At 35.6% G+C, this 17,045-nt stretch overlaps 1 protein-coding gene across 1 annotated transcript in view; it reads left to right on the top strand.

Annotated features, from left to right (window-relative positions):
* Spata16 (spermatogenesis associated 16) overlaps window positions 1-9,566 on the top strand; it is a 253,126-nt gene extending 243,560 nt beyond the window's left edge. The window contains exon 10 of the mRNA XM_046422884.1: window positions 9,444-9,566. Within this exon, the coding sequence (XP_046278840.1) occupies window positions 9,444-9,566 (123 nt within the window). The remainder of the gene's footprint in view (window positions 1-9,443) is intronic.
* Window positions 9,567-17,045: the final 7,479 nt, after the last annotated feature.

Raw genomic sequence — 17,045 nt, 5'->3', positions numbered from 1 at the left:
AGATCTCCAAACAAAGAAAATTACCAGAGACAGGAAGGGATATTCTATAATAATAAAGGGATCAATCCAAAAAAAAGATATAGCAATTCTAAATGTGTGTGCACAAGCAATAGGGCTTGAAAATATATAAGGCAAAAGTTGATAGGATTAAAGGGAATAATAGACATGTCCACCATTACAGTTGGAGATTGTAGACATGTTAATAGAACAATTAATAGAACAAATGTAAAATATAAAATCAGCAAGGAAACAGAATAACTCAATTATACCACAAACAGGACCATCGGCCAACACCATCTAACCAACATTTATAGAAAAATTCATCCACAAACATCAGAATATACATTCTTTTCAAATGTCCATGTAACATGTAACAAATAGACTATATCCTAAATCATAAATGACCTTAAGGATTTTTTCCAAAACTGAACTCATAAAGAACATATTCTTCAACACAATGAATACAAACTTAAAAGTCAATAACAGAAAAATAACAGGAACTTCTCCAAAGGCTTGAATAATAGTTCATGAATCAAAAGAGAGACTCAAGAAAATTGGGAAAAAATACACTGAACACAACATATCAAAATGTGTGGGACATAGCTACAACATCACTAAGAATTTTATATCACCAAATGTATGCATTATAAGAGAAAAATCTCAAATCAGTTAATTTGAAGCCCTATCTCCAAAACCTAGAAACAGAAAAGGAAAATAAATACAAAGCATGCAGAAAGAAAAATCTGTAATAAAGACTAGAAATCAATGAAATTGAAAACAGAAAAATCGATGCAACAAAAAGCTGACGCTTTGAATAGATCAACAAAGTTTAAGTCATCTGGCAAGACTGATAAAGAAAATGAAGACACAAATCACCAATATCAGTAATAAAATGGAGGGCTGAGGTTGTGGCTCAGTGGTAGAGCACTTGCCTAGCATGCATGAGGCACTGGGTTCCATCCCCAGGACCACATAAAAAAACTAAACAAAATAAAAGTATTGTGTCCATCTACAACTAAAAATATTTTTTAAATAAATAATAAAATTCTGCAGCCATTAAAAGGATAGGGGAATGCTCTAAGCATTTTTACCTATAAAATACAACAACTTAGATGAAATGTACCAGTTCCTTAAAAAAAATGTAAACTACCATAACTTATCCAATATAAGATAATCTAAATAACCCTATAACTATTTATAATTATAAACTCCCCAAAGGGAAATCTTTGAGCTTACCTGATTTCACTGGATAATACTACTATTTAAAGAGTTAACCCTAATTCCACATAATTTTCTTTTTTTTTAACCAGTTTGGCAAGTTATCTACATAATTTATTTTATTTTATTTATTTATATTATTTAATTTACTTATTTATATTATTTAATTTATTTTAGAGACTACAAAATGCTTCCCAATTTATATTATAAAACTAGTATTATTCTGTTACCAAATCGGACCAAAACAGTACCAAAAAAGACAAACCAGTATGTATTGTGAATATAGATTTAAAAATCCTTAAGTTATTAGCAATTAGAATTCAGCAATATATAAAAATAATTTTGTGCTATAACCAAGTGGGGATTATTCCAAAGGTGCAAGGATGTTCAAGTATTTAAAAATCAATGTATTCTACTATATTAACAAGCTATGGACAGAAAAATCAACTGAGCACATCAACTGAAGTACAAAAAGCATTTGAAAAACTTCAACACTGATTCACAATAAAAATGCTTAGAAAATTAGAAATGCAGAGGAACCTCTTCAAATTTTTAAGTAGTATCTACAAAAATGCTACAGCTAACATCACCCTTTATAGTAAAAGAATGTTTGTTTTCCCTTTAGGATCAGGATCAAGTCAAGGATGTCAGTTCTCACCAGCCTTATTCAGCATAGTGCTGGAAATTCTAGGCACCGCAATAAGGCAATAAAAAATAATTATAATATATTTGTTCAGAAATGAACAAATAAAACAAAACAAAAAGCCCAAAGAGCCATGATCTAACTCACAGAAATTAATTCAAAATAGGCCATAGACTTAAGTGTAAAACTTTTAGAAGAAAACCAGGAGAAAATCTTTGTAGATGACATAATTGTCTCATAGAAAATCCCACAGGATATACAAAAGACTCAGTGACTTTGAGATAAAAGTTCAAAATTCCATGGTATTTCTATGTACTAACCAGGATTATGGACACTGGAACTTAAGATAGAGTACCATTTACAATTGTTCAAAAAATTATTTAAAAAATTTTCAAAATAAAATATTTTGGTGTGAACTAACAAAGCATATGCAGGACCTGTATGCCAAAATACACAAAACAGTGATGTAAGAAATTGAAACTCTAAACAAATGGAGAGAGAATTAGAAGATTTAGAAGACGTTGCATAGTATACACATCAGTCTCTCATAATTGATATGGTGTTTTAACATAATTTCTATTAAAATTCTAGCAAGATGTTTCATAGGGACAGACAAGATTATGCTAACATTTATATAGAAAGGCAAAGGAAACAGACTAGCTAAAACACTTTGGGAAAGAATGAAGTGGGAGGAATCAGTCTACCCAATTTAAAGACGTTTTATATAGCTACAGTAATCAAGACTTTGTGGTATTGGTAGAGGGACAGACACATAGCTCAATGGAACAAAATAGAGAACCCAGAAATAAACTTATATAAATATCCTCAACTGCCTTTTTTTTTATATAAAGGTGCAAAAGCAATTCAATGGAGGAAAGAGAGCTTTTTCAACAAATGGTGGTGGAGCATATGGACATCAACGGCAAAAAAAAAAAAAAAAAAAAAGCCCAAAGAGCCATGATCTAACTCACAGAAATTAACTCAAAATAGGCCATAGACTTAAATGTAAAACTTTTAGAAGAAAACCAGGAGAAAATCTTTGTGGTCTTTTTCTTATTAATCAATTAGACTAGCAAAATTAAAACCTTATGATCTGTGAAAGACTATTTAAAAGGATAAAAGGACAAGCACAGAATAAGACAAAAGATATGCAAACCACGTATCCTTCAAAGAACTAATATACAGAAAGTATAAAGAACTCTCAAAATTCCAATAGTGGCTGGGCATGATGGTGCATGCCTGTAATCCCAGCGACTCCGGAGGATGAGACAGGAGAAATGGCCCTAAACAGTTTAGTGAGACCCTATCTTTAAGCATCCCTGGGTTCAATTCCTAGTACCAAATATAGATAGAGAAACAAAAAAATGAAGAAGTTCAACAATATAATAAAGTCAATCCAATTTGAAAATGAGCAAAGATATAAATATCACCAATGTGAATGTCTAGTAAACAAAAGATGTTCAACATCACTAGCTATTAGGGAAATAGAACTACAATGAGATGTTATTTTATATATATGTATATATGTGGCTAACATAAAAAATAGTGGCAATACCAAATGCTGATAAGAATGTAGAGAAATTGAATAATTCATGCATTGCTAATGGGAATGAAAAGTGGTATAACCACAGTAACAGTAACTATATGACCACAGAATTGCTATCTTGTTTTAAATGGCATATCGTTTTGGTATGGTATGCTTGTACCATACCAAAACAATATGGCAGTTTCTTTTAAAAAATAAATAAATATGCAACTCCCAAATGATCCAAGAGCATGGGACATTTATGTCGGAGAAATGAAGACTTATATTCATACAAAAACCTGTACACAAATGTTTACATGAACTTAATCCATATTAACACAAACTTTAAATAATCTAGCTATCCTTTAAAGGGTGAATAGTATAACCATGGTACATGGTACATCCATACCATGTAATACTACTTGGCATTAAAAATAAACAAATTATTGATCTAATAACCTGAATAAATCTCCAGAAATACTATTACATTACTATTAGTATGTAACTACAGTTACATACTATCTGATTGCATTTAGATAACCTTCATTTCTATAATTTTGTCATTATAAAAAGGTTTTTTTGTGAGAACTGATTTGTGGTTACCAGGGTTAAATAAGATGCAGGCCAGGAGAAAAATGGGGTGTGCTATAAATTGGCAGCATGAGCCAGGTATGCTGGTGCAGGCCTGGATCCAAGTGACTGGGGAGGCTGGAGCAGGATAGCAAGTTTGAGGCCAGCCTCAGCAACTTAGCAACACCTTGTCTCAAAATAAAAATAAATAAAGGGCTGTGGGGTGGAGCTCAATGTTGGTGTGCTTGCCTAACATGAACAAGACCCTGGATTCAATCTCCAAAACTACAAACCCCCCAAAAAAGGCAACACAAAAAGAGTTTTGTGATTTTTGTGGTGATGGAACTGTTCTGTTTTGACTGTATAAACATCAATGCCTTGACTATGGTAGTCTTTTTATAGTTTTGCCAGATGTTAGCATGGAGGGGTAGTGGGTAAACAGAACAGAGTTTCTTCCTGTATTGCTTCTTAGTGATGCATGTGAATCTACAATTATCATTATCCCAACATGAAAAGTTTAGTAATACATACTCAAACCTTCAGATAAACATACCACTGAATGATGTTGAAAACATAATTTTAAATATATATATATATATATATATATATATATATATATATATATATATATGTATATATATATATCATCTTACCGTTCTTTACATGGTATTTGTAATTAAGAGTTGATGATACAGGGCTGGGGGTATAGCTCAGTTCTAGAGTGCTTGCCTAGCATGTGCAGAATCAATCCTCAGTACAGCACAGGAAAAAAAAAAAAGATGTTCAGGAATACAGTCTGGCATGGAGATTTCCGCATGTTTTATAACATATCAAGAGTAGGTACCTCAGATTTTTATGTTGTACTCTTGTGATTAAAATCCTGAACAATACACCAAATCCACTAAATTATAAAAGAGAAATATAAGGGTTTGTCTGTTTGAATACTAGCCAAAATTAAAGGAAACTGACATATTATTAGTAGAAACAGCTCTGTTTCAGAAATTAAGTTTATTTTAGAAATTAATTTCAAGCCTGTTTGAAAACAATTGTAATTCTAATAAGAATTACAATTCAAACCATTATGGATGATAAATATGTAAAAGCATTTGGTCTGGAAATTAAATTGGAACAGAGCAAAGAAACTCATGTTATGAAATCCACTCTGGTGGAGTGAAATGTCTGTTTTGCAGAGAGGATTTTGGTCCAAACTTCTAATCATTGAAAACACATTCATATTCTGTAACCACCATGATAATCATATAAACTTGGCATTTATTCCTCAACCTTCTTTCTTCTTAAAAAAAAAAAAAAAGTCTTTCAAATCCTTATTTTTTAAATTAAAAATTTTTGAGCATCCAGCTCCCAAGGGATGAACATGTGCAAGCAAACCCATTTGCACATTCTTAATCCTCTTTGATCCAGACTACATGGAATCTAATAGGAAGCCCTAAATTCAAGGCCAGCATCTTCCTTCTTGGTATAACTTACCTGTGTGTTTAAATCTGAATTGCACTTCTTCTAACTGCAGTAACTGAAACAAGTCCACTCTTGTTCCCAAGGCCCACACTAAACCTATATGTGTGCAAGGGGGCACCAACCAAGTAGCAACCTTCAAACAGTAGGAAAGGTAAACTTTTGAAAGCATCTAAAGTCATGTGTGAGGAGAAAGCTAGTACTTAGTTTCCTCTCACCTTATGTCTTAAATAATTATATTCATTTGCTAGGACTACCATATCAAAGTACCACAGACTGAATGAGTTAAATGACAGAAATTTATTGTTTCACCATCCTGGAGTCTAAAATCAAAGCATCCATCCACAAAGTTGGTTCCTTCTGAGGGCCGTGAGGAAGAATCTGTCCCATGCTTCTCCCCTAGTTTGGTAGTTTGCTGGCAATCTTTATGGTCTGTTGGCTTGAAGGAGCTTCACCACAGTATCTGCCTACATTGTCACATGAGACTCTTCCTATGTGCTTATATGTCTCCAAATCGCCACATTTTATACAGATTATCAGTCATTTTGCATTAGAATGACCCTAATCTAACTTGATTATCTATATTAAAACCCTATCTCCAGATGAAATCATATTTTAAAGTACTAGGGGTTAAAATTTTAATGTATGAATTTAGAGAGTGACACAATCCACATTAATTTATATTCAAATCCATAGCAGTAATATTTGAATATAAATTAAAAGGACCCGAGAAATTAGTTGATGACAATGTCCTTACTGTTTAACATGAATTATAATCACTAGTCATACGACAGGTCAGAACCTACCCTCCTACTGAGAACTTCAGTTCCCCTCAGTCAACAGACATCCCCAAATTCTCTATTGGTCAGATGCCCATATCACTGTAATGCCTAGTCTGCATTGGCACATACATACCTAAGAAAATGCCACCTGCCCATTTTGCAAATGGGAAAATTAGACCCAGGATGACCAAGTAGGCTATCTGATCCAGTTAAGCAAGTAGCTTATGTACCAAAAAGAGAGTCTAAAAAAGCTTCTGCTTCAAAACCCAGCTCATTTCCTCCCTTACATACTTACGTATTTCCTTGTATTTTATTTTCCTAAGGGCTTTACAGAAATTTCTATCATTTGCAATCTGTTATTCTTAGTTATATGAATCTATTTTATTTTAGCATTTTTCTTTCCTTGACTTAAAAAAAAGAAAATAAAGAACCAGCTTTACTAAAAACATGCTGCAGCTCTCCTACACGTCAGTAAGCACAGAAGCTAAAATTGCCTTCCTTCACTGCACATAGTGTCATCCATCTAATGGTGTAATCTAGGGGAATAACCTCTGGTTTGACGATGCAAGTGCTCATCTTTAGGACTGGATGACTTAGATCTAATGTGAACACGAGTCCTGGGATTTTAAGATTGGGGGTATCCTTAGATATTACCCAGACCAACTCTCTCTTAAACCAAATGGTGGTAAAAACTGAAGCTCAGAAAGGTCAAGGGTCTTTCCTGGCATCAAAGAGAAAGATTGTAATAAGTCAAGCCAAAAACAATTCTATGCTCCTGCTGAGTCCTCATGCAGGCACCTTTTTATCTCTGCCTATTTCAAGTATGTTATTCACCCCTTGCCTTAATAGTCTCAAAGCTAAGCAATAGTAATAGAATGGTGGGGTATGAAGATCATGTCTACTTCATTTATAGGGGAGCCTCCTACATGCTGTATACCAAGTATCACTCTGATTGTGAGAAAACACATGGGTTTCTGAATCGCTTCAAATCTATTTTTAGAGAGTAGGATTATTGATGATCAATCATATTCGAGGTTCTGGGACTAGTGGACAACATGGCTCTAGTTCCTGCCTTTGAAGTTTAAATCCAGGTGATAAGACAAATATGTAAATCATCATAAGCAATTAAGTAAAAAACAATTACAATATGCAGAGATGAATGAGTTGCTTTGGGAACACATTGCTGAGACACCCACTTTGCAGAGGATTATAAAGGAGAACTTCCCTGTAGCACTAGTGTTTAATCTGAACTCCAGTGGGTATGTAACAGTGTGCTGACAGACATCTTCCATCAGAGGACGTGGCATAAGGAGGATCAAAGGTACTCAGCTGAGAGATGTACCATTTGGCTAAAGCAGAGGGAGCGAGGTTACATAGTTTCATAGGATACACGAAACTAGTTCACCAGATCTGGACAGGCCATGTTAAGGGTTTAGGATTCCACTTACTGTATTTAAGCAAAGGAAATATGTGATCAGAGTTTTATTTTTAAGTGATCATCTCGGTATCATAATGAGATGGATTGAAAGGACAGCATGGAGAGAGACCAGGTGGGAGAAGACCATGTAGGCCAGGTGTGACTGTGCACGCAGCGTGTGCTCAAGATCCCCTGACTTAATTCAGTAGTACTCTTTATTCCAGTGACACATTTTGTCTTTTTTTAATGAAAGGAAACTCAGTCAAGACTACTCTTAACGAAAATAATGCAAAAAAAAAAAAGAGAGAGAGAGAGAGAGCAACCACTTGATGGATAATTAAAAATAATTATTTTTCTGTCTCATTGAAGAAAGCTTTTTGTTGTTGTTGCATTAGGATTGTAATTTCAAATTGTATTCAGGCTAATTGCAAACATCTAGTTGTAAAGAGTTTTGATTTAAATAATACATTATCTGTGCAAATGAGTGAGTCATCAACTCAACTAATCCAAGTAACGGCACAGTGTCATCCATTGTGTTTGTGTTCTTATGCTCTGTGTTAATTTTTTCACTTATTAATTTGGTGAAAATTGGATAGTGTAAATGTATGGAATACATCAAATAATGTATTGATTTCCTGAGTGGATCCAAAAACATTCTGCCAAATTATTTTGATGATTCCTGTAATGATGAGGTATCATAAATGACCATGTGCTTTCAGAGAAATTTACCTGGTGTCATTTTTTAAAGGCTTTCAAAAAGGATCCTTTTCACATAAATAAGTTATCTTGTTTTCTTAAGGAGCCCAACAGGCAGTTTCTATAACCCAGTGTGATATAAGATCTAAACATAACATATGGATGAGTGCTACCATTTATTATTCTCTTTTTGACAATTTGAATTATCTTTTGGATATTACTCTGAAAGATAAATCAAACTGCTTAAAAGTGGAGCTCAAAATTGGAAAATTGAAGTTCTAAGTGCTTTCATCTTGAGTAGTAAGTGCTCTAAGCTTTGAGTTAACTTTATGACAATGGACTCTTTAGTGAGAGATGTTAAACTAATACAATATGCAGGTCTTGGGAGTCGAAGTTGAGTATGAATTTTTATATCTACCCAGTCAGATGAGAGCCCAATTCAGCATACATATAAACTTCTACACTATAGTTCTTTCAGACAAACACTATAATACATTCAACCAACTACCATTGAATAATTATGAAAATTTTTTGGAGAAAAAACAATAGGTTTTTTTCTTTCAACGACTATTGTTTTGGATGTCATTATTTTACCTCATTCCTTGGGTGTAGCATTTGTAAAGAAAATGCATTTTTCTCATTTTCCTTTTGACTTAAAGGCTCTTGCCAAAATAATGTAGAATATTCATTGTTTTCGTTCATCTTGGCCCATGGCCTTACAAGTGCTAGAGTTTCTGGTTTTGAAGGGGGTGGATTTGTTTGTTTTCTCTTATTTTTGATAAAGGCAGCACAGAAAGACTTACCATAAATTAACTTTTCCCCAGCCACTTCTTTTTGAAATCCCTGGTTTCACTGACTGTTAAAAACAGTGTGGTGATGATAATCCCATCACCACTCCACTCCATGAGACTGAATGATAAGGAAAAGCCACATATCCGCTGCATGTTCTCAAGGCAGGGAACCCTTAAATGGAAACAATCTGCCCTAACCATTCCTGTCTGCCAGTTCTGTTTTCAACATGGACCTCTGTGTGTCCTTTAAGCATCCCACCATCTTCATAAGCATACAAAACCCAGGGGAACAACAACAAATCTTATTGTACCTGTTTATTTCTTCTAGATTGGACGAATTGAAGATTTTCTATACCAGTTAGAGGACAGTTTCTTAAAAACTAAAAAGATGAGAACTGCTCGAAGGCAAAAAACAAAAATGAAACGGCTTCAAACGGTGCAGCAAAGCTAGTCACTAAGGAGCAGGCCTCACTACCAAACGTCCCAGGGAAAGAGGCCAGGGCGTCTACCCAGCCCGACTGTCCCCAAGGGCATGAGGTGCTCCATCCCTTGGCTCATGGCAAAGACATTCTATATTCATTAACCTCATCTGGCATCAATAAATGTTCTTGGCAAGTTTGGCTTGACTCTTGTTCATATTTGTCTTGTTTAGTTAAATAGATTATAAAATAAACATTGCTGTCTCTTTTACCTACCTTTTCTTTCAAAAGTGACTAAGGTATATCAGGTCTACCCAAGAATGCCTATAATTTGCATCTATATTCATGTGTACTCACTAAAAATTATTCACGTATGGATATATGAACAGATGACATAAATGCAAATTTAAAATTACAAAACTGATAATCTACTTTGATCCTTATGGAGATGGTCATAGGATGTTTGGTATATCATCATTAAGGTGTCTCATTCCATTCTTTCTTCTGGGTCTTTTATATTGTTATTTTCCCTGTGCTTTAAGTGACGCAACACAAATTCACATATTTGTTGACAAGGTTGTGAATCAAGTGCCACCACTCAAGACTTCAACTAATCAGCAAGGGGAATGAGACTAGAGAATGAGACTAGGATGAAATCAGACACAGAGCAAAATAAACAGACACAATTTTTTAAATAGTGAGAAAATAAATAGGCTCTCATAGTACACTGATAATAAACAAGAATAAAAAGGAACAAAATAGTGATGAATCTTTCTTTATACAATGATATTATTAAAGAACCCAATCAGTTCTACTGTCATGTATGACTAAAAAATAAATAAATAAATAAATAAACAAATAAATAAATAAAAATAAATTTCAAAGGAAAAAAAAAGAACCCAAACAGTAACTTGGGTCTTAATGTATGTTAGATTTATGTAGTCATGGTAATGCAAAATATAAATATGTTTACAAATTTAGAAACAATATAATCAGGACCTTCATTCCCCTGGGGACACTTGCTTAACCCTAACTTTTAACAAATACTTGCCTCTTTCTACCCCACCATATAAGGAAAACCCACATCCAAGGCCAGCACATTGGCTGGAGTTACGTCAATAACAAATTCAATTAAAAACAGTAAATTTTACAAGCTCCCTTTGTTTTAAACTCATACTAGAATAGCATCTCAGTCCTTTCTTATAATTACTGAAAAACTATTTTCTTTTTAAGAACACTGGAGTTTAGCCAAATGTCGGAGTCTCGGATAATGGGTCAGCCTGCCATCTGATCCTTGCTGCTATCGCTCTCTCTGACCTTGTCCAGGAATCTCCCATTATTAAAAAGGTAAACAAATAAAAATTTGGTGACAAGAAATATGCTATTTCTCCATCATTTTCTTGGGCATGAAGATAATGGATTTCATTCTGTAACATTTGAAAGACGTTAAAAGCAAGCCCAAAGAATGACATCTTGGCCAAGCAGAAGCCATATACACTTGACAATTCAACCAGATTTCAATATTAATTGTGCAGTAATGCTTTGATAATCTCAGTTTCCTTTCCCTCTGCAATTTGCTGAGTCCCTGTATATTTTTACTAATGCCTCTGCATGGAGAGCAGAGCTATGCTGATGTCTAGTGCTGAAAGCAACTTGTCTTTCAAAATATCTAAACAGGGGCTGGGTCTGTAGCTCAGTGGTAGAGCACTTGCCTCATACATGTGAGGCCCTGGGTTCAATCCACAGCACCACATAAAAAAATAAAATATTGTGCCCATCTGCAACTAAAAAATATTTTTAAAAAAATATTTAAATGGATTTTTCCCAAACTGCCTACCTTAGAATGATTAATTATTTCCATAAAATGTGTTTGGGAGATTACCACTGGGTTTTCTTCTGGACAAAACAGAGTTCAAAGTCCCACCTCCAAAGGAGAAATCCCAAAGGAGGCTTCCCACCACCACATAAAATCCATACACATTCTGGTACATATCTGCCTTAATTCCAGGTACTTGATCATTTTTGGTCATATTTCAAGGCATTTTGTTGTGTTTATCAACTTTCCATTTTCAAATTTTTTAAACTATGGAATAGTGGCAAGGATAGTACAATGTCACTGACATACTCTTCAACACAGTTTTCCCTTATTATTAACACATTGTCATATTTGCTTTCTCTCTGTCCCTCTGTATTCCTTCCCTTCCCTTCCCTTCCCCCCTACTCCCTCAAGAAAAATCCAGTCAGGCATGAACCATCATGCCCATTATCCCAGCAATCAGTGAGGCTGAGGCAGGAGGATTGCAAGTTCAAAGCCAGCCTCAGCAATTTAGGTAGGCCCTAAGCAATTTATTGAGACCCTGTCTCAAAATTTAAAAAAAAGAGAGAGAGAGAGAGGACTGGGGATGTGGTTAAGCACCCGTGGGTCCAATCTCCAGTGCAAAAGAAAACCCATTGTTAGCTCATAATAAATACATTATGCTAATCCCCCATTTGTAGGTCCCCCATTTGTTCTCTGTATCAAATAAGAAGTCACTTAGAAACTGTTTGGGGGAAAGCTTGGGACAGCATACACCACCACATTGTCCATCTCCTCATTGCTGGCCTTTATGTAGCACAGCTTTGATGACCACAGAAGCATTCAGCAGGGTCAGGACCTTTGCAGAAGGAAAGGCAAGTAGCAAAGACTGCTTTTTTTTATTTGACTCAGAGCTGATAGTTCATACTTTTATATATCTGTTATATATCTTCAAGAGTGGCAAATCTGTGATACAGTTTTTGAAAATAGCCAAAAGATACCCAGAACCCAGCTTGATGTACAGAACCGATGGTTACTGTATGATGGCACTGTGTGGGCAGGATTATGGGGATGCATGAAGTAGGGACACACAAACGCAAGCATCCCAACGAGATGACTGTGAAGGGAACCACATATGTCTTCACCTCTGAAGGCTGGTGTGTTTGTTTTTTAGAATAATCCATCTTGCCAAGCACTCCTACATGTTTCTAATGGAACAGAATTGTATAAATTTAAAACCTATACAGGTAGCAATTTGTCAGCATGTATCCAGAATCTTAAAGATGTTTACACCTTTTGCCTCAATAATTCCACTTCTAGGAAACTATACTAAAGAAATAATCAAATATGTGTTAAAAGGTAAAAGCTCAAGAGTATTTGCCACAAAGTTATTTCAAAAGGAAAGATAACATGAACCCAACCAAAATTTCCCAGCATAGGTAATAGACTAAATGATTTATGAAAGTCTATTCCATGCTTAATCTAATAATATATAAAAATTTTATAATCTTAAGAGAAAAAAGAAGTAAAACTATATATACCATGATTATAACTAGATTATAAAATATATGTATATAAAAGACTGGAACAAATTACAATAAGTTGTCAAGAATGGTTATCTTTTGTGCGAGCACTTACAGGTGATTTTTTAAAATCTTATTAATATTATACAATGTGTTCCTTGATAAAAAAAATAATCTTTCAAAAATATTATTTAATATCACTCCCAAATAGATTCAGATCAGCTTTTCATTCCCTATTTGAAAGAAAAACTATACATCCTAATTCTTGCATCACAAATAATGGCTATTGCATAGACAGAGGTTGAAGAGAGTATTTTCTTTACAGAATTATTTAAGCACAAACACCATTACAACACCTCCACCAGAATCCCTGGTGCAAGCAGTCCTGAGGGCCACTGAATTAACCATTAAACGGAGCGCCAATTATGGTGTTTCATCTGTGTTTACAAAAAAAAAAAAAACAGTGCAGTATGTGGGTTGTCCCTTATCACTGTTGCTTGTGTTCCTCTTAACTTTCCCTATGATTGTTTTGTTTAGTTCCTTCCCTGTACTCACAAGCCATCATCTCATGAAATATGAGATGATCACAGACCAACATCCCTTAAATCAAAATGTATTGAAAGTTGAGAGACCCCTGGCAGAGCACAGCTTTGATTTACAGAGGTTTGATTCATGGAGATGGTATGATGGAGTCTAAGTTCAATCAGATATTTCACAAGTTGCCTGATCCACTCAGCAGTTCCCGGGGCTCTTGGACATGGATACAAAAGACTATTGTGCAGCCTTGACAAGCAGCAGATTGTCAAGACAGAGTGTAATGACACCTGGAGGCAGGCCCATATTTTTGACAAGCCATCAGAGGGAAGGAAAATCAGAAAACTGACCCACAGAGCATCCTAAAGTTATAAATATAAGCATATTCTGCTTGTTCCTTAATGAGTGGAATCCAGAGACACTAAAACTGCCTGAAATAATCAGAGCTCAAAAAAAATCATTCGTCACATACATTATAAAATAAATGGTATGTGCACTTGAAAATTAAATATTGGATATGTGTTTTTGTTGTGATCTCCTATTGATCCAAGGCAGCCTGCAGAATTAATATGCATTGATGATCATGACTTTAAATTTATTTTTAAATATATTTGGGGGGAAGAAGAAAGGCAAAAATTGAGTGAGGAAAAAGAGAACTGAATCCCTGTGTGGATAGCTCATCTGTCTTTTCTTGAAGGTTTTTTCAACAGGTTTACAGACATGAATAATTGTTTCAGATCCTGCTTCCTTAAAGCCAAAGGAGAACACAAGTGTACTTTAGCATAACTCTTAAATGTAAAGTACTAAGAGCAATTTCTCTCCTGGGCACTACTCAGTTCAAGTTAGCTACTGCTGCTGATTAATCATACAATGGAAGCAAAATGGGCTTAAATTTTGAAGACCTGAGTTCAAGTCCTAGTTCCACCTCATGAGGTTTTATTAGGGAGCAAATGAGATAATGAAATATGAAATGATGTTTTAAACACTGAAACAATCATACTTACTTTCAGTGAAAACTCAGGTACTGTCCCAGGTACTGTCCCATTTGGTCCTCACCAGGAAACTGAGACAGGAAATATTACTGTCTTTTCTCAGAGGAGTAACCTGTGACCCAGAGCTTCCTTACAGATAGAAAGTAACAGAGCTAGAATCCTTGTCCAGGCAGCTTCACTCCCAAATAGGGACTTGATATAATGTTCCTTTGTGTCTTATTATTATTACTGATTTTAGGAATTTGCAGGTCCCAAGTAACATTCATATTGCACATGCCTGAGGTAGCACAAAAATGTCCCTAGAAGCTCATTCTGTGCCCAACATGGTAGCCACTAGCCACTAGCTTGAAATGTGGTTTGTGCAACCAAAGAACTGAGTTGTTTAAATGTAAGCTTTAAAATTTTAAAATTTTTACTTTTTAAAGTTAAATGTAAAATTGATAATTATTATAAAGCTTTGAAGTGTATTTAGATCAACTTGGGTGTGAAAAATCAACTTTTTAACTATAACGTTTATGCAATCTCCATACAGATCAATGAAAATTTCATGTTCAAATTGAGATGTGCTGTAAGTGTAAAATATCTGATTTCAAAGACAGTATTTAAAAAAGAATGTAAGAAAACTCAATAAGAGTTTTTTTAATTGATTACATGCTGAAATGATAATATCTTAGATTTAGTAACCAAAAGAAAATAAATTTTTTAAAATTAATTTCACCTGTCTCTTTTTACACCTTTGACTATAATTACTAAAATATTCAAAATGACATAAGTGACTCAACTATATATCTCTTGAACAGGACTGGCCTAGCAATAGGTCAGCTGGGACCAGAATCTCTCCCCTTCTGGCAGAAGACATTGAGCAGCAGCTCATCTTGTTCCCTTGGCTGTAAGTTTCCTTGGACTCCAAGAAGAAAGGGCAATTGGCTTTCCCAGAAAACTGGCCATAAATACTCTGTAGTCTGTTGGTATCTCTTCCCTTTTATGCTTGTCCAACAAGGAGGTAGATCCCACCCCTGGAACCTACAGAGTGTCCCACACAACATCCTGCTGCACCCAGCACACCTGGCTATGGGCCTAGAGAAAATGACATCTTGCTGAGCCTTGCTTCAAGTTTCCCTAGTAAAGTCTTTATAATCCACAAAACTATAAAATTTTCCCTGGCTCAAGGCAGACGGTAAGTACCAAAGGACCCACCTTGCAAAACTGGGTCTCCCTGGAACACTTGGAAAGATGATTTCAGGAAATGCTTGAACCTCCAGCTCATATGAAGGTAGATACTCAAAAGAGTGCTGAGGTCTCAATCTTGTCAATATGGTAGGTGTGCACATACAATAGAGAGCTACACATTAGTGACAGAGTCTACCCCTCCATAACGCTAATTAAATGAGCACACCCATCTACATGGCAGGGTGTAAAATAGACATTAGGGTCATTCTGTGAGACAATATAAAAAGTACTGTCTTTCCCATTACGTGATGCAGATCTCAGTCACCTAATCTATGAAATGATGATAGCGGTCCTCATATGGCTATTGAGAGGCTTAAATGATTTCTATATTTGATTCCTGGACAGAGTAAGACACACAGTAGAAACTATTTAAATATTAGTGTCCATCATAGAAGAGTGAGAATCAGTCTCTGCCCTGAAGGAGTTAACACCACACCCCATACTGCAGGGGGTCATCTCTTGTGTGGAGGAAGGGGCCCTGGCATTGTGTGAATGCAGGAGAACCAGGTTCAGAGGTAAGAGGGCACAGGAAGATGACCCAGAAGATGTAAGAAATTGAACTGACATGAAGTGACCTCAGAGCTCAAAGCAGGAATTGCTTTTCTAAAAATAAGGTTGCTTTTAGCCCATTTTATCTTTTGACCTTCTCATAAGTGTTTAGCGTAGAAAACTTAATTATTTGAGATATTTAATGAGCGGTGTTCCAAATAATCACAATTTTAAACTAAATATGTTTGTGTTTCTTCAGAATTCTAGATCTTTTTAAAGAGACACACAGTCTCCCCCACCCTACCATCTCAAAATCTCAAACTTAACTCTTCTACTCCCTGGCTTCCCATTGTCATTGCCTTAGCTCAGGCGGTTTAGCATCTCCTGTGATTTGCACTTATTCCCAATGAGCCTGGTCTTGATGGGAACTGCTGTAACAATTACTGTAGACCAAGTAGCTTGAGCAACAAAAGTGTGTTTCTTATCGTTGTAGAGGCTGGAAAGTCCAGGATCAAGGTGCTGGCTGATCCTGGCTCTGACAGAATGCTTTCTTGCTGTGTCCTCACTTGGTAGAAAGCAGAGAGAGGAAGCTAGCTCTCTGTTTCTTCTCCACAGGGCACTGAACCATCTTGAAGTCTCCTCCCTCATGACCTTATTACCTCCCAAAGGTCCTGGCTCCTAGTACATCCCATGGACAGTTGGAGCTTCAATGTAACATAGGAAAGGGTCACAAGCATGCTGTCAGTGACAGCCTTCCTTCTCCCCGTTTTCTCTTCACTCCAACCCTTGTTCCATGCTGTGATCAGAGAAATCCTTCAGAACCAGTCACCACACTGCACAAGTATTAATCCCTGCACTGCTGTCCCCCACCAGCAGCTCCCTGTCTCTACAGAACAAGACAGAGCACCGGGAAGACACCAAGACTTCAAGACTCAACCCTGCCTCATT

The sequence above is a fragment of the Marmota monax genome, unplaced genomic scaffold, assembly GCF_021218885.2.
Source record: "Marmota monax isolate L192 unplaced genomic scaffold, Marmota_monax_Labrador192_F-V1.1 WCK01_AAM20220418_F8-fsc00110, whole genome shotgun sequence".
NCBI lineage: Eukaryota > Metazoa > Chordata > Mammalia > Rodentia > Sciuridae > Marmota > Marmota monax.
Note: the sequence above shows the minus strand (reverse complement) of the source record. Positions and strands in the feature narration are given on the sequence as shown.